General features: G+C 45.2%; 1 protein-coding gene across 7 annotated transcripts in view; it reads right to left on the bottom strand.

Annotated features, from left to right (window-relative positions):
- Positions 1 to 20,569, bottom strand: part of LOC149339402 (uncharacterized) — an 83,389-nt gene that overhangs the window by 40,593 nt on the left and 22,227 nt on the right. For all 7 annotated transcript variants that reach the window (XM_089548183.1, XM_089548186.1, XM_089548181.1 and 4 more), the window contains 11 exons: positions 18,814 to 18,891; positions 18,630 to 18,739; positions 15,363 to 15,492; positions 13,913 to 14,125; positions 13,346 to 13,438; positions 10,114 to 10,163; positions 5,237 to 5,538; positions 4,606 to 4,646; positions 3,841 to 3,932; positions 1,988 to 2,086; positions 1,065 to 1,205 (listed from right to left, as the gene is read on the bottom strand). In XM_089548183.1, the coding sequence (XP_089404309.1) occupies positions 1,065 to 1,205; positions 1,988 to 2,086; positions 3,841 to 3,932; positions 4,606 to 4,646; positions 5,237 to 5,538; positions 10,114 to 10,163; positions 13,346 to 13,438; positions 13,913 to 14,125; positions 15,363 to 15,492; positions 18,630 to 18,739; positions 18,814 to 18,891 (1,349 nt within the window). The remainder of the gene's footprint in view (positions 1 to 1,064; positions 1,206 to 1,987; positions 2,087 to 3,840; positions 3,933 to 4,605; positions 4,647 to 5,236; positions 5,539 to 10,113; positions 10,164 to 13,345; positions 13,439 to 13,912; positions 14,126 to 15,362; positions 15,493 to 18,629; positions 18,740 to 18,813; positions 18,892 to 20,569) is intronic.

Raw genomic sequence — 20,569 nt, 5'->3', positions numbered from 1 at the left:
CTGCTAGGCAAACTACAACATGGGTGCCAGATTTCCTCCTGAAACGCACACAAGCATGCGCAGGCCAGCCTGAGCAAACAAAGTCTAACCGGGATATCACGAAAACCCATGTTAAACGCCTCCAGCTAGGCTGTTACACTTCGTGCTATAATTTAAACACAAAGGTGTAAAATGGCTATACTTTCAACAACCAATTCATTCAGCAAGACATGTGGCTTTCTGAGCCAAAAAGATGCAGAGGCCCTGCTATACAGTGTAAAAACATGATAAGAAGTTCTTTTAAGCTTGTCGGCAGCTTAAGTGTCCTGTATCCTAATAATCAGTATGAACTGGCACAAGCTACGAGTTGTAATGCCATGCCAAGACCCTAAAAACATTGCATCAGCCCAGCAAATTTAATAGGTGAAGTTCACAGACAAAAAATGTTTCCCTTAATAAGAAAACAAGGAAGAAAGGAATAAGCATGCCACTTAGTACCAGTGATGGCAACAGAACAGCACACTGACTAAAACACAGTTAAAACTTTGCCAATATATAATTAAAAAAAAAAAGTGAAAAATACCACACTATCCCGGAAAATGCATGTTCCAAAGCCACTGAAATAAAAATAAAATGATTGGAAAATTAAGTACAAAGGCATTTACTAAAACATTCACTTCCCAAGAACTCTGGCCATCTTTTGGTTGGCTCAGGACCTGAGCAGATTTCCCAGCACTTGCAGACTTCTACTTGCACTGCCCTTGGCATAAAAAAAAAAAAAAAAAGCTTAGCAGCCCAACCAGTGCGGTGACAGCAAGAGCTTTATTCGCCAGGATCTCCCTTGTTGTGTTTGTCGTCATTACTGGATGCTTTGCAGGAACTGCCACTGCGGGACATTTCCATTGCCCACGATTCTGAGTGAACTGGGGAACCACACTGACAAGGAAGGTTCCAAGAAGTCCTGCAGTAACCACTGGCATACGGCAAAACATCAGCTAAAAGATCATTCAGCTTGCCCCAAACAGCAGTACGCACCACTAACCATTCACGTTAATGCACAGACATTTTGGTGAAAACATACGCACTGGTATATGGTTTCATTCACGTCCGCATTGCCGGCTCCACGGACACTGCCGTGATGTTGAAGAACTGCTTCCAGAGCTGCTTCATTGCGCCTCAGTTCCTCAGGAATGTAGAAGGGTACCTCGGGATCAAGCTGTGGAATCCTGAGCAAAGATGAATGCCCTCCATTACTCCCACACAATCTGGTTAAAGGTGCACTGAAGAGGAATCTGAACTCGTCTTTTTGCCGCGGGAACTCGATCTACACGTTCAGAGCATTCTTAGAAACTTCGATTTATTGCCCTGTGTGGCCGATTTCCGCAATTAAATCAAATTAACGCCCGGCTCCCGCCTTTTTTTTTAAATTCTGCCTCGTACGATGGGCGGAGTCGACCAGCGTGGGGAGTGCCTTTCACCCAGTCCCGTGGCGGCTTGCCGCTCTGCCATCGGCGGAGTAATACGTAGTAGTCCGTAGAAGCAAATAGTCCGCGCATATTTTTATTTCTGCGGGCTTATTTTGGGGCTATATTATCTGCGAATGAAACTATTTATTCACGGAAACCTAAAAAAGAAAATGAAGCGAAAACAAAGCCTCCATGGAGCTAGCTGAAAGGCACTCCCCGCGTTGGTCGACTCCGCAGACCGTACGAGGCAGAATTAAAAAAAAAAAAAAGGCGGGAGCCGGGCATTAATTCGATTTAGTTAGGAAAATCGGCCACACAGGGCAATAAGTCGAAGTTTCTAAGAATGCTTGGAACGTATAGATCGAGTTCCCGCGGCAAAAAGACGAGTTCAGATTCCTCTTCAGTGCACCTTTAATGTTGCATGACTACACACATGCAGTTACATCTAGCTACATGACCAAAGGCAACTACAACAAAGAGTCATCAGCCACCAATGTGTACAAAGAATCTGGCTCTTAGGACCCCAATCTTCTGCCGCTTACATTTCTTTCTGCCTCTGGCAGAATGTTTTCCAGTCGCCATGCTCCTCAACAGCATTCTTGTACTCAGCCAATCTTCTGATCCTTTCCTGGTACTCCGAACTGGAGAGGGAAAGAGAACACAACAGCCAATGTGATAAAAAGGAAAAAGATAACATGGCCAACAACAAAAACAACAAAACTGTTCCACATCATAAGCAGCCAGATAACATTCCTGAACAACAACGGAACCTCCCAAAAATCCACAATTATTCCAATCTACGGCTAACTGTTGCCAGAATAGCCCAATAACCTTCCCAAATAACTTTCTAAGCTCTCAGCTGCCTCCAACTGGTATGCTGGTTTCCCCCCCGGGGATCTCCTCTGTTGCCCTAAAAGGCCTACTGGTTATCTATTCACCATTCCATGTCACGCCCAGGTGCATTTTTTCTGCTCTCGATATCTGCTAAGATAGCATTAATAACAATATAAATAGCATAGCTCCGCATGGGAGGTCTTTGGCTACGGCTACATTTTAATCGGAACCAAAAAATATTGAAGGAAAGTGTCTTAATGACCCGTAAGAAATTACCTAATTAGGCTCCAGCTATTTTCTTATACGTTGAGAACTAATTGAGATAAGCTGAAACTAATTACATTTTTGAAAACAGGAGGAAGAAATACATATTCACACCAAATTTCATTACAATATCTCTAATAACAAAAATTTTCGTTTTAAGACCAGTGTCTCCCCTTAAATAAAGTTTGCTTTTTAATTAATGCTGCTGTCTTTTGGTCTCTCAAGGTTAAATCCTACATGATGATTAGCTGTCCTTCATTTGATTTCATGTCTTTTCAATAGCCTCCATGTTTTCGGCCCCAAGGGGAGTAATGGCCGGATACAAGTGTCAGACACTTTCCTTTGACTAGGTGTGCGCAAATACTGAAATTTTGGAATATGCATATACTAAAAGCTTGGTAATTAGATAATTCGAACAGCCAGCTCGGTCCTAGCCAATGCCCATTTAAGACTATGGCATTGTATGCTCGTCAATTTAGGCGCTATGGATCTCTGAAATTCAAAACAGCTCCTAAAAAGAGGCAGCACCCGAGGTCATCAAAAAAGCCATACTCAAAACCTGAATTCTATGGTGTAGAGTTGCTCATGGCAAGCGCCCCTCTGACAACTGCCAATGGCAGATATGACGACCGGACGGCTCGGTCTCCTAGAACAGTCCAATTCTTTAATTTCAGTTTCACTTTTCTGAGCTTTGCTCCAGCCCTCAGTAATAGCTACTCCAATAGCGAGCATCCGCCAACCAACCGACATGCTGAGTGGCGCATCACAGGTGTTTTCTTTATCGTTCCCCCCAATTTTTCCCTCTCCTTGCTTCAGCGCCACTCAGATATTTCCTTTGTTTCCGTTCGCATGGTTCCATACTTCCAGGGCACCAAAACTGTGCGCTTGTCAAGTGCTTTTTGAAGTTCTTGCAATGAAGCCTTCTCATAGCGCCTGTCCAGTCTTCTTTTGTGTTCATGTGCTGAAGCTTTGCGCTTCAATATCTCGTTTTAACAAATCACGAGCCAACCAGGCCCCAACCAAACAAACGCTGCAGAAGCCTCCTCAGATGTGACAGTGCCACTTATGAGAGGTGGGAACGCAGTAGCATAGATGCTGGGGAGGCCCTATAGAATTAGCAGCAGTTGTTCTTCGATGCTCCGGACTCTATGCATGCAATTACGCATTGATGGAGATGTGAAAACAGTCATTGCTGCATCGTTCTTGTCTCAAAAGCAGGCACTTACTAGATTCCTCCATTTACTTATGTCCACATCTGTACATCCCCGCAAGATGACGGCAAAAGAGTCACACTTACTAGAGTCCTTCACCGGCGTCCAACTCCAGGACTCTGACTGGCCTGTTCCTCTTCCGCTTCCATCTCTTGGCTCGGCCATCCAAAACCATGTCCTGTGGGTACCAGGTGAAAAGAGGGCACGAGCCATGTGACAAACGAAATACTAAAAGCACCCAGCACAAGACGAGTGGTGCTCCAGCTTTTCTGATGGCATCGCATTCATAAATTCTGCATTGTGAAATGTCGGGTTTAATGTTCCAAAGCAATACATGGGCTATGAGGGATCCAGCTCTACATCTATAAGGAGTCCAGCTCCACACATCTTATATTAAAAATATTTATAATTTATTTCATAAAGTCTATGACTCAAGGTTGGAATACATTTCAGTGATGTTCAATTACTGTTCTACGCATCAACTGTGTTGGGTGGTCCCATGAACATGCACTAGTCCCAAGAACATGCCGCTGGCCCTTAAGGGTAACAACAGAGTGGACTCCAAGAGAAGGCAAGCATGCCCTGCAGTGGGTATAGTCAGGCTGATGATGATGATGATGAACATGCACAAACAACCAAGAACATCACAAGCATAGAAGTGGTGCCAATTAAGCAAACTTTCATAACATGAACTTGCAGTGCACGTAGGCCTAGCAGCTTGGATAAAGGGGCTATCCAACTGTTTGAAGAGTCCACACTTTCTATTATTTTCTAGGAGTTGACAAAAAAAATTATACAACACAAATGCACAGAGTACGCTGCATAAAAGAACTTAACATTACAGTACATACGTCATCAATGTCTTCGTCTTTCTTCAAAACATATGGGGCATCTGAAAAGAAAAAAAATAATTTCAAAAAAGTAACAAATAAGCTACGTCACAAGTGACAAAGAATGTATGACGGTCTGAAGCTTCACACATTTTCCACTCCATGTTATCCATCCAGTGTCTACTATTACCTTTGGCTAATGGGCAGTTATAAAGACAAGACAAAACGCTGTCGCAGCTTTCATTACATCAGACTTTTTCATTACCAGAAAGGCACTTTTGCTACCTGCATGGTATGCAAGACACTGTAATTAAAGGGACACTAAATGGAAATACCAAACTAAGCAAGATGGGTTGATTATTCCTCGGGAACACTACCAAAATTTTGTCTGCTTGGAAAGGTGCAAATAAAATCGCCAACGAAATTCCCGAAACCCTTCTGCATTCAAAGCACCCATGAAAAATGAGCTGACATGATGCCATTTCCAAGACGCATTTGTCATGGAGCTTTTCAACCAATCAGAGGTGCCCCTTGCAAAGACTGTAAATGTGGCAGGAAATCGAAGCCAGTTCTGTTGCTCCATCAGCCTTCACACATTCAACATTGCTCCAAACAACTAACACTGAGAACGAAAATCAAACACTCCACTCACCACCATGCAACGGCGGTGCAACTTCAGTGCTTTCAGTAGGAGCAGCCTCAGATGCTTCGTTCTTGGTCTCACCGGGCTTCCCTGGTGCTGCTTTTGGCTGAGCTTTGGACGCCTTTGTAAGACGTTCAACCGACGACTCCTTTGGAGGTTCCTCAGTTGCGGCGCCATTCGCCGGTTCTCCCGCTCCGCCCGCAGCCGTGGCAGGATCCTCTTCCCTCTCGGCAGAAGGCTGCTTAGCAGATGGATCTGGAGCACGGCGCTGCTGCTTTTTCTGCTCTCGTTGCTCAAGTTTCTTCTCCTTTCTGAAGGGGTGTAACGGGAACAACAGCACAATGTCAACTAAGTCGCAGAATACAAGGAGACTGAGGGAGAAACCTAAATGCATGGCAAACTAAAGCCATGCAAATAAAAACTAGCTGCTTGGGGACTTAAGAGTCCTTGGAGTCGTCTTGCTCATTCCAGCTTTGACTAAGGCAGCAGCGACTGAGGCAGCAGCCACCAGAACCTCCACCGTGACTCATGCAATGCCACTATGAGCAGGGTAGGAAGTGTGTCGGGGAGGCAGCGGCACTGTAGCCGAGCTAGAGGGGAGTGCACGCGGTCGTGCCGCCGCCATAGACCGACTGTGGAGGCACATGCTTCTTCCCGCATGTTCCCTCTCTCAGTCTGCCCGTCGCTGTTTCATGAAAGGAACTCTTCGCCTGATGTCACTGGCACTCTCCGCTGTCCCCGCTCCCGAAGCACGAGTTACCAGTGCCGGAATCACGCAAGCAACCATGCAGGCGGCGATGAGTGTGCAGTGCTTGTGTCATTTCTTTTTTGCTTCGCTCCATTATTTTTCGCTGCTTTTGAGCATGAACTGTCAAAATACCATGAGGTATGATGTTCCAAAAGCGCGAAAGAAGCAGAGATGCGGCGACAGCACTGCAGCACGGCCCGTTGTGTCAACTGCAGTCATTTGTTGCTATCGTAGGCGTTTGTCGTGTTGGTTCGTACTTTACCATCGTGACGCTTTTCTCCAAAGTTTCGATACTCAGCAAAAACTAACAGATAGCAGACGTGGCAAGTTCATTATATCAAGGTCAACTGCCGCAACACCTTTGTAACATGGACATCTCGAATAGATGCACTTCAATGGGGGCGGCATTGGGGAATTGAGAAATTTTGCAATATCGAGGAATTCGCTATGTGGAGGTTCGTTGCATGCAGGTTTAACTGCACCAGAATGCCTAAATCCTTGTGTCTATATATTTAAAAGTGGCACCAATAAAATGAGGTTCTGTGCAGGTTACCACAAAAGACTGAAACATGCAATTTGGCTCATTAAACATAACAATTTGGCTAATTAAAAAAATAAGAACATTAAACGACTCCTGCACTGAAGCATTGTTCATGAAAATAGCCTATGGAGAGGTACCTCTAAAGAAGCGTGGCTGACTGAGCAGTGACCCACAGCCGGTTGCAAAGAAGCACCACTAAGCTGTGCTGCTGCTGACAAACACAGCGCGATATGATCAGTGCTTAAAGTCAAAGGGTCTTAGAGGGCCCTAGGCCCCCTCATCATTACCATCATCAGCCTGACTATGCCCACTGCAGGGCAAAGGCCACTGCCATGTCTCTCCAATTAACCTTGCCCTTCGCCAGTTGTGGCGACCGTATTCCCGCAAACTTCTTAATCTCATCCACCCACCCAACTTTCTGCCGCCCCCTGCTATGCTTGCCTTCTCTTGGAATTCACTCTGTTACCCTTAAGGACCAGCAGTTATCTTGTCTTCGCATTACAGGCCCTGCCCAAGCCCATTTCTTCCTCTTGACTTCAACTAGGATGTCATTAACCCACACTTGTCCACTCACCCACTCCGCCGCTTTCGATCTCTTAACATTAAACCTATCATTTTTCTTTCCATAGATCGCTGCGTTGTCCTTAACTTAAGCTGAACCCACTTTGTTAGCCTTCACGTTTCTGCCCCATAGGTGAGTACGGTAAGATACAGCTTTTATATATATACTTTTCTCTTGAGGGATATTGGCAAACTGCCATTGATGATCTGAGAGAACCTGCCATTTTCACTCCACCCCATTCTTATTCTTCTAGTTACTTCCCTCTCATGATCCAGATCTGCGGTCACGATCTGCCCTAAGTAGACATTCTCTTACTACTTCCAGCGCCTCGCCATCAATTGCGAACTGCTGTTCCCTTGCTAGACTGTTGAATATTACTTTGGTATTCTTCATGTTAATTTTTAGCCCCACCGTTCTGCTCTGCCTGTAACTCATTGACCATGCTTTGCAGTTCACGTTCCGAGTGACTAAGCAGGGCAATTTCATCAGCAAATCGCATATTACTTAGGTATTCTCCATTAACTCTTATCCTAAACTGTTCCCATTTCAGACCCCAAAATACCTCCTGTAAACAGGCGGTGAATAGCATAGGCGAGGTCGTATCTCCCTGCCTGACACCTTTTATTGACAGATCCGCACCAATATTTAAAAGGGATCTGAACCCTCCTACGCTAGAATGTAGACTGCATGAATCCGAAGCACGAAGCCACTTTTTTTTATGCTTCTTTTCAGTGGTGGTCTGAACGTTTCTTTGAAAATTTCGCTGCAAATTATTTAGCGAGAATTATTAACAATTTGCATAACACCCAAGACAAAGAAAAATACACAAAGTGGCAGCACTACACAACGGGGGATGAAAAAGGGGAACCCTTATACCAAGAGTTAGTTCAGAGCTGGCCGCTCAGCTCCAAGGCTACAAGACAACAACCAGCACACTGGTGGAGCATGGGGATGATTTCTTTCAGAAGTTGTGGGGACGCCTTCGTCCTCTGCGTTCGCTTTCCCTCAACTCACTAGTTCCCTGTGGTTAGCTCCCCCGCAAAGCACTCCTCGGTTCGGTTACTTTTGACTAACAGGGGAGGGCGCTCGCGTCGCAGCGACACCAGCGCCACGGATGGCGTTTTGCTGCGCGCGCGCGAGGGATAGCTGGCTCTCTTCTCCCTGGGATCGGGAAGCGACCGGACGTTTCGCTCGCAGCTCCGCTCTTCATCGACGGGCGCCTCCTTGGTCGGAACTTGCTCCCGCCGAGCCCGTCCCGCTCGGCCTCGGAGTTTATCCCTTTGCCCTACCGTGGGCGAACGTTCGCTCGTAACCGTGCTGGTGAGTCGGACATCCTCGATTCCTCAGTGTATTTTGTTGCTAGCTGGCATTATTGTTGTTATAGCAATAAATGCCTTGTTTGTGTCAGCCAGCGTGTCGTTCCTTCGTTCCCATAGAGCAAGGCCCGCCGTGGTCGGCGTGCGCTCGGTAGCGTACGCGACCACGGGGTGGGGTCCGCGCGGTTTTGAACTGTGTCAGCCGCGGTTAAACGGGGAGAACGTGTTTATCTCTCCTATTTTAAACTCCACAAAGTCTGACATAAATTTAAAAAACAATGGCCTTTAAAAATGACTTCGCCTCTTTGTAGAAATCGTGTAAAACAGGCGGCAAGCCACTCTCCCTCTACACCTGTGCTCAGATCACTCGAGACCCCTTTGATGAAGTCAGACTAGCACTGCCTATGATGGAAACAACCATGGGCCCCAACTTCTGAAACCGTCAACTGCACAACAGTGCTGAAATGAAGGCTACACATTACAAACTGCATTCGGTGCTGGAAATGCCGGATTTTCCTCTGCCTGTCGTAACAGAATGCCTCTTTTTATCTGTTTCATAGGTCGTGAACTAGAGAATAATTCTCTGAAGCGTATATTCTCATAGGTTAACATTTATTCATATCTAACGATCGGTTAGAAGTAGCAAGCAAATGTTGCATGCAGCTTTTACGTTCATGTAGCAGCTTTGAGGCACTATGTCCACATATGTGGACGTGAATAAAATATGCTCAAATATGAACATTCTTCGGGCGACGGCACTCTGTACTCCCTAGTCGTCGCTAGGTCTAACTTGTTTCGTATCGAAGCCACAGTGGACGGCGCTTTTGAACTGAACAACGCTATAATGAATGTTCTACTTATAATGCTGCCTTTCTGACAACCTAATTGTTTCGTATTAAAAGAAATATATACGATCGATTTCAGCGACGCCTTAGCAGCGGAGCTGGCGTGCAAGCGGATCGGGTCACTCACGCTGCAAAGGCAGCAGCTGCTAAGCGGCTGCGAATGTAAAACTAGCTTGTATCGCAGTTATTACTCCTACCAGCAACTTGGTACAGGCCAGCGATCCTCAAGGATTCATTTTTGACGTTCTCGTATCCCAGGGCTTATTATTTACGAGAACAATAAAGATTAGCCGGATCATAGCGTCACTTCGTTGCACCGCAACCCAGAACGGTGGCGAGCCGTGCAACAACGACGAACCATGATTCGAGATTACCGCAGATAAGTTTGGTATCCGCGATTAAGCGTAGCCGCATTTAGACTGCCCGTGTGACTGCAAGTCGGCCAACAGGCGGCTGCCGCTGCAATGCTGACACAGCAAGACGGTCTCATCTGCACGTGCCATCTGTCAGACAGATGGCAAGTACGATTACCGTACTTTCATTACCGTCATTACCATCATCGTATGATCATTACGCGAGTGCGATCATTATGCGAGTAAACACGGTATATCGCAACAGCACTTGGGGAAAAAGCAGAGCTCTGACCTAGAAAGCAAAACTTCTGAGCAACATTACACATGCAACAAACCAGCCATACTATAACTGGGGCCTATTCTTCAGGAAGAAAGAATGGCAATCTCAACGCAGTCTAACACAAGTATAGCACGAACCTAAGAAACAAAGAAAAATCACAGCAGTAGGTGAAGTGAGAAACCAACCCCTGAAACCCTCCACCAAACTTTACACAGAAAGTGAAGAACAGAAGCAAACTCACTTCGTCTTCTTCTGCTTTGGTGCAGTATCAACCAGTTGGGGGTTGACAAACTATAAAAAAAAAGACAGCGTCCTATTATTACCAAAATGAAGGCTCGCAAAAAGTTGAGAGAGAAGGAGAACTACACGTGAGTAAAAGCACTTTTCATTGAATGCATGCAACACTGAGAGGAGTCATGCAGCTGAAAGCATCTACATGACTAGTTAGTAAGGTTGTGCACACGCTAGACCACCATGTCCTTTTTACACATGCACAAAGGAAAAAAAAACTAGACCTACACATGTACAGTAGTGAGCAATAAGAGAATGAGAGGGAACGAAATTGCGGCATTAATTTATTTATTGCTACGCAGCTATGCGTGGCACACACAGTTCTTGCTGGTGGTTTGCAACTCGTTTTTCTCTTGGCACATATTATCCAAGAGTCACACTGAAATTTAGAAAAATAACCAGAAAATTCACAATTTTGTGCAAAAAGTCTGTTCCCTCTAACTCACGCCTGTACATCCATATCACTTCTCCTAAACAGAAGTTATGACTAAATAGCTACTTAACTATCCTGAAATTATTGTCAAGTATGCCCACACGTCTCAACTACAATGCCAACTAATGAGCCAAGCAGGCTAGCTGGCAGCATCGAAAAAGTCAGTTGAGCAATGCTACCACTACATGCAATACTGGTGCAGCGACTATACAGCAAATTTTTTTAAATTTTGCATCTGTAATACTAGCCAAGAAATTGATAACGTTTTACTCAAATTAGTTCAATATAAAATTAGACAGCACAAACCTGATAATGACCCAATTTAAGCTCATAACAAAGTTCACTTCGTGCTACATGGCATAGCCAGTATACGTTTCCTTTGAGTATTGATAAGCTCCTTCACTTACACCTGTTCTTTTCTAATTTCTCCCGTACTATCTCAATTCGTGACTACTATTTGGCTTAGGCAGATAGGCTTTCTCATTACAGTAGCACCCTGATTATACAACTTTCGCGAGAGTGCGCAAAAACATCATATAATCCGTGTGCTGTATAATAGAAAATCTTGCACAATGGATGCATTTTCACAAGAAACATACTAATTTGACTGTCAGAATGCGTACTTTTTTTTCCTCACGCACTGTAAAAGCTCCCCAATTTTGTCTTAGGAGAGCTTGTATTGAGCCGCTGTTTCCGGGAGAAAGTTAACCAACCATGCATTAACGCGCGATGACAGAAGCACATGCGCGCTTCGTCGACACCAAAATTATAAGTAAATTTATAAATTCGGTGTCAATGAGGTGTGCGTCCACTTCAGTCACTATGCATTAAGTCAACACCTGCTCTGCTAGACTTAAATTAGTAGCGAAATTCGGGAAACTGCACTGCACAAAATTTATTTGTAAAATATGGTATGCTCTTTAGCGAACTCCAATGCACTTGGATGATTTCAAGGGAATACAGTGAAGTCCAAAATGCGCTCGTGTGTGTGTCGTTTCTTTATGTGTCCGTGTTTCTTCCTTTTAAATGCATTACCAACTAGCCCGGAACCTTGCACTTTTGCCCCTCCAAAATGAAGTCTGGAAAACCCAACAGAATACAAAGAAAGTTTTGGAAAGTGAACGGAATCATCGACTGAGAAGTTGCTGTGAAGGAGAAGGATGCGATAACTGTCTCATAGTATGCAGCTACAGTGGAACCTCGATTATACGTCCCCCGGTCATGCGACGACCCGCATTTTACGACGAATTTGTGCGGTCCCGGCAAAACCCCCATAGAGACAATGCATTAAAAACCTCGGTTATACGACGCAAATTTTAGAAGGACCCCGCTTCGTACGACGTCTGGCTCGTACCATCCGTCAAAAAAGGTCGTCAGCAAACGCAGGCCGGGCTGTACCGTATTTTCGCGATTCTAAGCACCCCCCCTATTTTTGGAAAAAAATTTCGGAAAAAAAACTTTGCATGCGAATCTAAGCACCCCCTTTTTTGCGCGGAAGAGAGCGTTGCCGAGGCCGCCAAGTGCACTTGCTCTCTTTTTCGTCGAGCCTGTGCAGTCGGAGTCCCGAGGAGGCGCGGCCTGCGCGTTGTTGTTGTGACTGAGAGAAAGATGAAAAGGAAATTGCACAGGCCTGCCTACTGGCTCGAGCCAAGCCACCACCGCTGCCAAGTGCAGATAGAGGAGAGTTAAAAGATCAGAGGAAAGATAAAGAGAAAAGATAAGACGGGGTTGCAGCAACAAATGCGTCGGCCGGAGGCCGGAGTGGACGCTGCTGAAAAAGCAGATAAGCGGGCGAGGCCAAGCGAGGACAGCGGCGTCCACGGCGCTTTTTGTGTTGCTGCGTTCCAACACTACAAGACAGATGGTGGCACAGAACTGTCTGCAGCTATTTTTATTTTGAATGTTTCCTAAATAAAATGTTTTTTCTCGCACCCGTTTCATCGAGATTTCACCGCGAAAAGAGGGGCCCGGGGGGGGGGGGGGGGGGGGGGTCAGTTTAGATTTTTCGAATCTAAGCACCCCCTCTCACTTTGGGCATCGCGATCGTGAAAAAAAGGGGGTGCTTAGAATCGAGTCAATACGGTAGGCACACTTTAGCCAGTCGATAACAGCTGCGCCTTAATCTTTCCACCTATCAAGAAAACCAGCCAGCCGCTGCCCGCTGCTCACGGCAGCCTCAACGGCCATTTTATCTTGTTTGTTGAAGACTAGCCCTCTGCCGGCAAAATGTGCTGCATTTGTGTTCCGAAAAAAAAAAAAAAAAAAAAGATGATGATGAAGTTCAGACGTTAAAAAATATCACTCTTGATTTTCGATTATACGACACCCGGATTATACTACGGTTTCACGCGGTCCCCTGAACGTCGTATAATCGAGGTTCCACTGTACTTTGATAATGTCACTGGTGAAAAATAAGACTGCAGAGAGGAAAAGATGGCTTCTACGAAAAAAACCCAAGAGCAAGATCTGGACACAGGTGAAACTCAACACAGAATCCACTGTCCTTCCTCAAATGAAGGGCTGGTGTACACTCATGAAAAAGAATCTAAACAACTTAACAAACAAGAGCAGTGTAATTGCTTCTCAAGAAAAGGCACCAATAGTGGACCTTAACTGAATGATGCATTGTATATTCTGTCACTGTGCAATCACAGCACGTTCCTTTTTCTTTTTTTCTCCAACCTTGATACACATACACACACATATGCACTAAATGAAGGGCAGTGTGTACACAAAGGAGGGCACATACCTGCTTGCCAACAGTGCCATCCTTTTCTATGCTCTCAACCTTGATGATGGTATCGCGGCAGTCGGGGGTCGGACACATTTCACCGAGGAAGCCCTACACAAAGTTAAAAATCCCTTGTTAACACAGCAAGCATAGCAAAAGTGTAGCATGTGCTGCATGGGAGATCAACCGTCTCAGAGACAGCTTCTGCTGCTTATTTCTCAACAATGCCTGACAGTCACAGTGAACACATCTATACTACTATAACAAGTGTCTGCTCCCTAGCACTTGTTGCATACGGCAGACAGTTGCTCTTGCTCAGCCCAGTACCTTTTTCTCATCCCTAGTACGAGCCTACCACACATATCTCGTTGAAAAAAACTACTGAAACAATGAAACAGTTTGCAGCTAGCAGTTTAGCACTGTCTCAAGCAAAATGAGGAAACTGGAGAGTGCAGTTCAGTTAGCATCAGATAATAACAGAAAACATGTCCATCTCACATTGCAGTTTTCCTATCAATACTCCATGGGCAAACAAAATGCCCCATGGCTCAACCTTCGACGGGAGTCGTGCTAGGGCCAACTCACTTTCTCGGTCAGGTTGCGAGATTCCCGGTACTCTCGCCAACACGCTGGGTGGTACTGGATCAGGCATTTAGACGCGCAGCGCAGCTGCTGGAAGCCCTTGAAGTCAGGGTCGCTGTAGTAGATGTTCTTCTGCAGCGGGCACGCCTCGTGGCAGCACATGGCATCCCACTTGGGCGGTGCCCGGCACAACGTCTGCATCTCCTCCATTGCTTTCTGTGCACAAACATGGGCAGGTGACTCAGCGGCAAGCACCATCATTCCGCAGAGCAGAGAGAACCTTGAGCCCACAATAAAAAGTTGGCAAGTGTGATAGCTACCACCAACCGAGAAATGAAATGTGAACTCTGAAAGCGAGAGGATGCCTAGGGGTACGTCAAATAAGGCCCCATTCTTCCTTCAGGAAAATATGAAGAGAGAAACTAACTAGCTAAACAAAGGCCTAAAAATGCACAGTACTCATCGCAAGTATGCAAGCTACAGTGTGCTCAACTTGCAGGCGCTGCATCGCCGAAGTATGCACGCAGTGTGCTGTGGAAGCCCGGCAGCCTAACAGATGAATACGTGCCAGCACGCCTGCCTGGCGTGAGCAGTTTAGCGCTCTGTTTAGGCTGGCTGGCTCCTCTTTCTCTCAGCTAATCAGCCCTACTCGAAATATACAGTGGGCACCAGACACCTTCTCCTGTCCACTATTCTCGACTCCCCATGAACTAGGGCTCTTCATAGCCACCGACACATTGAAAGGCACGGCACTATAGCACTTTAGGAAAGCCCATATCCCAACCAGCCTATTTAGATGATGGGTCCATATGCACGCTGATACTGCCTTGGCAAGACAAAAGACACAACACACTACAGTCATGTTTCCTACCTACAAAAGAACCCTTGGATCTCTTCATGGCTTTAGAACATTTAAGAGTGTAATCCAAGCCACAATGCCTCGTGAAACTGGAGCTCCAGCTTCACAGGGTTCTTTCAGATCTTTCACAGAAGCTACTTTTGCTTGGTGTGGTATGGTGTAGTGTGTCAAGCTGAACGCCCCAAAGCTTCATACAGGTTATGAGAGAAGCCGCAGTGAAGTATTCCAGAATCAGTCATGAAAACTAAAACAACGAACTTGAAAAAGACAACAAAGGTTCCAAACCAATCCAGCTAGTAAACACTAGCCGAATAATTTTTGTGAAAATAAGTAAATTCGAATTCAAAATGTGACATCTACGCTCCTTTACATTGCACACTTTGACCACACCTTTACCTTGCAAGCTTTGACAGTTAAACCGCATACCGTTTTTCTGCAGCACATAGCTGTGTCTTAAAGCAATTTCTTCAAAACCCGTTAAAAGCTGGACAACTCTTAAAGAGTGCTCGAACGGTGTTCAATGAAAACATAGGTCCAAAAACATTCACACACATGCAGCTACTTTTTGCAGTCTAAGCCAAAATTTGAACAAACCTGGATTTGCTTTCTCTCGGCATTGTCAACTTTAGTCTTAGTCTCGGGCCACAGCAGTTTCTCGGGGAAGTTTATGCCTTTCTGGAGGATGCTCATACACTTTTCTATGTGCGGAAGGGCTTCAGAGAACCTGCGTTCGGTGACCAATGTCCACTGATGAATAGTGCACAAAGCAGACACACTCCAAGAAAAGAAAACAAAAACCGAACAGACACACATGAGCACACCACATTAACACTGCTGTAACCTCTCTGCACTGCCCCAATAATGTTAAATGGGCAGCTTTTGAACCACTACACCAGTTCTGATGACACTTTCGGGAACGTTGTACCTTTATAGTACCACTAGGACAAATGAAAAACTAATACAGTTGAACCTCGTTACAATGAAACAGTTCATAATGAAAGAATGAATGTAACAAAGGAATGATGATTTCCCTTGGAAGCTCAGTCATAAAGGGCTATAACGAAGAAGCGGCTATAACGAAGTAAGCACTGGGCCCCTTCAACTTCGTTATAATGAGGTTCAACTGTACTACACACTGTCCCTCAAAAAATTATACACATCATCAGCTACTCATATGTCAGTCTCTGATGAGTACTGGTACTTCATTCATATTTTTGGAGTAGATGGCCCCAGAAAAGCTCGGTTTACAGAACTGGAAGAGATTGCAGTGTTATGACCAATTTCTTAAAAATTACCACTTCAGAGCTCCTTCCCGTTTCATTTTTTTGTCATCCCTGCTATTTGACATCCCGTGGAACCCTAAATATTGAGAAAGTTAAGTACAGTCTTGTTTCTCACAAAATGCTTGTCCAAAAACCATCTTTAACGTAAATTTGCGTATAAACACGAACCCGTAAGTTTTCCTAAATAAGAAATCCGTTTGAAAAATGAGAACTGAGAAAACCAAGTTTAATAAATTGAAGAGCTCACATATTGCAGGGTTTTTCCCCTCAGCTAAAAGCCCTTCCTCAAAAGGCACAACCTTCTTCAACTGGGCTCAGTCGCAATTGCGTACGGCTTTTGCCTCTGGCTTTTTTTGCTTTTGAACTGCTCAGTGACTTTGTTCATACTCTGAAACTGCCAGAAATTAGCTGAACCGTAAATAAAACAGGTGTGGACAGCAGCTGGAAAGGCTGTGACTTGGTCTTAACCCCGGAACGAACACTTTTTTAGAGAATGGTACCAAAATGGTTGGTTGATAGGGTTTAGCGTCCTAGAGCAACTCAGCTATGAGGGACACTGCAGTGGAGGGTTTCAGATAATTTCAAACATCTCTGTGTTCTTTAACGTGCATTCATCACACAGTGACAAAATGGTGATTTAGTACCCGTGCTGTAATCTGTCAGCGAACCAAACAAATGCTTTGGACGACACCTACTCGCCTTAAACAAGACACTGAGACTGCCAGAAATTAATCCACCAGCTGGACCGGTCAAGAGCGAGAAATGAGTTTGCTTATGATGAGCCTGGCTTGTTCAAGTCTGCTAGGGGGTTAAAAGGTACCACGTTGCGTTACTTCCAATTGAAACCAGTCTGATTCTGCCAAGCAATTAAATTATGGCCGCCAAGGATAGGATTATGCAGCCTTGGTCTTGCTTTTCATCTGTTCGTTTGGAAGCCTCAATGGAGGTCTCAATGAGGCCATAAAGTGCAAAAACTGAAATGTGACTTTCCGCACTGTGCCACACATTGAAAGCATAGTGGCCCAACTTTGAAGACGGGTTCCTTACGAGTTGTAGTATCCAGTACAACAAACATCACAAAATTAATTTTTTGATAAAACTCAATATCTGCCCTGCTACTCAGGACGTAATGTACCAATGCTGTTAACTGGGCTGGACGTGATAATGAACCTATTCTACCATAAACGCAAGCATTTATAAAAAAAAAGGGGATCTAAACACCAGTATGATACAGCATCTTTAAACCAATGCCTGCAAACGGCCTTTTTTAAAGTAAATTGCATCAGTATCAATACTGCACATTATAACCTTGTTGGCGTGCGCTGGTAGAAAAGCACCAGTAGTACACATTAAGCGTTAGTTGAACCACAAGAAAATTTGGCCACGTTTGTGTACAGAAAACATACTGAAGGTTATCCCTAACAAATGGACAACTCTGCTTCAGTTCACTGCAGCCTTGCAGAAAACTGCAGCATTTGGCAAGAGCCACACTCTACAGCCAGCCCATGAGGCAGCAAACACACAGCAACGAACACTAACCAAGGATCTGACTACATGCACAGACTGCTTGTCCAGCTCAGTCCATTCACCTGAAATTAAGTGACAACACATTAGTGCTGCACATGTGGGACTAGTAAGCCTCAGTCACTTTAGGTTACACTTCCCCACACAGACGTGTTCTCCATAGTTACCTTAACTAAGGCAGCCTGTGTCGAAACTGCAAAACTGGCATGCACGGTGGTGCTGGGGTAACAGGTTTCTTTTGCTTAGATCTCAGGAAGCTGTCGTGCCCAAACATTTCGTGCAGCACCACTCTTTGCCAGCAGGGCAATGCCTGGCAGGAATGTATCCCACAAGCTCATCCCATAAAGCCTAAGTGTGACTCCCCTGCCCTAGTGCGGGCAAATGCTTGCTCATAACCATACTGGTGAGTCAGATGGCCACGCTTCCTTAGCGAATTTTGTTGCCAGCGCAATTGCGCTACCAGCAACAAATGCGTCTTTGTGTCAACATGTTTTGTCCCTTTGCTCCCAAAAGGGAGGCCTCCTCTAAAGAGGTGCTTTCTTGTAGGTGGGGCTGAAGGGTACCTTCGCACCAGTCTGCATGAAGCACAGATATATGACATAGCTGTGAGCCAAATCGCATGGTTTCACAGCCTGTACAGAAAAGCTAGCCAACTGGACAGCTTCGAAGCGCCGGGGTCAAAGGGGAAGCAAAAACAATTAGAACACAAGTAACAGTTGCTGTGGAAGAGGAAAAGAAGACAGACAAAAAAATATATATATACTACTGCCACTTTCAAGTTGGATGACATGCGCTTGTTTTATGCCTACTCTTTTCAGCTCACTGCATGCATTGAGCAATAAATGGTCTCTTAACGAGGTAAAGCCACTTTAGTTATTGTTTTCATGTAGCCTACATTTAGGCGCACCAAAGACAAACACAAACCTGCACGGTCCCAGAGGTTCGTCTTAAATTATGACTACCGGGTCTGCTGTATATATGAAACGAGAGTCTTCGAGCTCGACATCACCTACTGTTCACGAACCAGCACAGGCACATAGGTAGGTAGCCTCACCTGTTCATTTTAATTAGGGCTCTTGACAGACCGTAGTACGCCAGAGGAAACACGACGTCCTTGTGATTGTTGGTGATGCCGAGAAAAAACTCTACCGAACTTTTCAAGTCCTACACAGGAAACATGAAAATGAGTGCCAAGCCACAGTGCACACCCAGAAACAGAAGCAGCCAGGTTCCCTTACCTCTAAGGAGCCCATCTCGAGGGACGCACAACCGGCAGCGTATTCCACTAGTATCAAGTCCAGCTCAGAAAGCTTAGGCTAGAGAAAGTGGAACAATAATGACACGCTAATTATAAGCAGGTTCACAGTTAGCTTAATGAACATTGTCAAAATGGCTTTCACCACAATTAATTGTTTACCGCGGACAGTTATCAGCAAGAGTTACAGCACGAAAATTCCAACCATGAAAGTACATAATGCATTTTGTCTCGCTTAACCTTCTCCAAATAGAGTCCAAGGTGAATTCACAGTAGTTGTATTTAATATCTCCAAAGATGAGATCTACTCATTCAGCCTAGTGCATCTTTGGTCAGTCCACCAAAGACAAACCGAGTTACACCAACCTGTTCTGTTTTTTGTTTAAAGGGACACTGAGGAGAAATTGAAGTTGGCTTGTATCGACAGAATACCAGCTCCTGATTACAAAAACGCCACTCACACTGACAACAAAGCTCTTGTAATGTATAAAAGAGCAAGAACCAAAATACAGGTATCGCCGCCACAGGCTAAACTCGCAAGTACAAGCGTGATGACGTCATAGGACAAAACAGTGTTGCTAGAACCAATAGTTCTAGTAACACTGGGACACGAGAAGGCACGAATCATTGAGGCACAGCCAATGCATGCGCAAATCTCCTTGACATCGCCAGATGGCGCCGCGTATCCGGCAGCTACGCGCGCGCCTGCAGCATTGGGACCAATCAGCGCCTGCTCACCGGCGGTAGGCGGGCTCCCGGTATTCCGATAACGGTAACAAGGTACATGGTATGCTAAAGGTGTCTATTTGCTAGAACTTCGTTGACGACTTCGATAACGGGATCCATCGTAACGCTGGCAAAACGCCGGTGCAAACGTAAACGAAGCGACGGTAGCGGCGGCCGCAATAGTGGATAGATGCCTTCAACGCGCGGCCGGTGGTAGCTTTCTTTTCGGCTGCTGCCAGGCCGCACTGCTGGCGGCCAGAAATCACCGAGTCTGCGTTACGTCATGTGCACGTTATGTTTCACGTCACTTAGTCCTGTGTCGTCATAGGAGAATCCCAAGTTCGAATCTGAGTGGCGGGAAAAACTTTTTCAACTTCGAATCAAAATTTCTCAGAAATAAATGCATCTTTCGCTGCCGGCCAGGTGGCAACAAAGCCATGAAATGCCGAACTATCGGATTTTGCTATAAAAAAAAATATTAATAGAGCTCTCCTCACTGTCCCTTTAAAGGACGGGAAAACTCGGAAGTGCGATTCAGAAATAGCAGCATGTATGTAAAACGATGGTGGCAACAACATGGGTCAAGCATGTCTCAGCAATTTCCTTTTTGGTACCTGGCATTCAGCAGCAGCTGAAGGTTACAAAAACATTGTGAGGTGACTCCAACTTTCCTCCGACTCATCTTATTGACCACGAGACTGCAAGGCCACTTTCCTAGCACAGTTCCCTCAACTTCCCATTTTTCCTAGTGCAGTTTCCTCAGCTTACTGCCAACTGCACTTCAGTGGGTACAAGTGAATCCTCCACAGTAGAGTACAATAAAACCTCGATAATTAAGACTGCAAGAGGCAGGGTAAAAACATCCAAATTATTGAATGGCCTCCCTAAAAACTAGCAAGAACCACTCACATCATAGCAAATTTATTTGTGAAAAGATGGGTGAGGATCGCCTGCTTTCGAGATGAAAACTGCATGGCAATGGTAATACAGTCAAGCCCACTTATAACAATATT

This window comes from Amblyomma mixtum, chromosome 6, assembly GCF_055824585.1.
Source record: "Amblyomma mixtum isolate Tamu chromosome 6, ASM5582458v1, whole genome shotgun sequence".
Lineage (NCBI taxonomy): Eukaryota > Metazoa > Arthropoda > Arachnida > Ixodida > Ixodidae > Amblyomma > Amblyomma mixtum.
The sequence above is the reverse complement of the archived record's forward strand: the minus strand, read 5'-3'. Positions and strand labels throughout refer to the sequence as shown.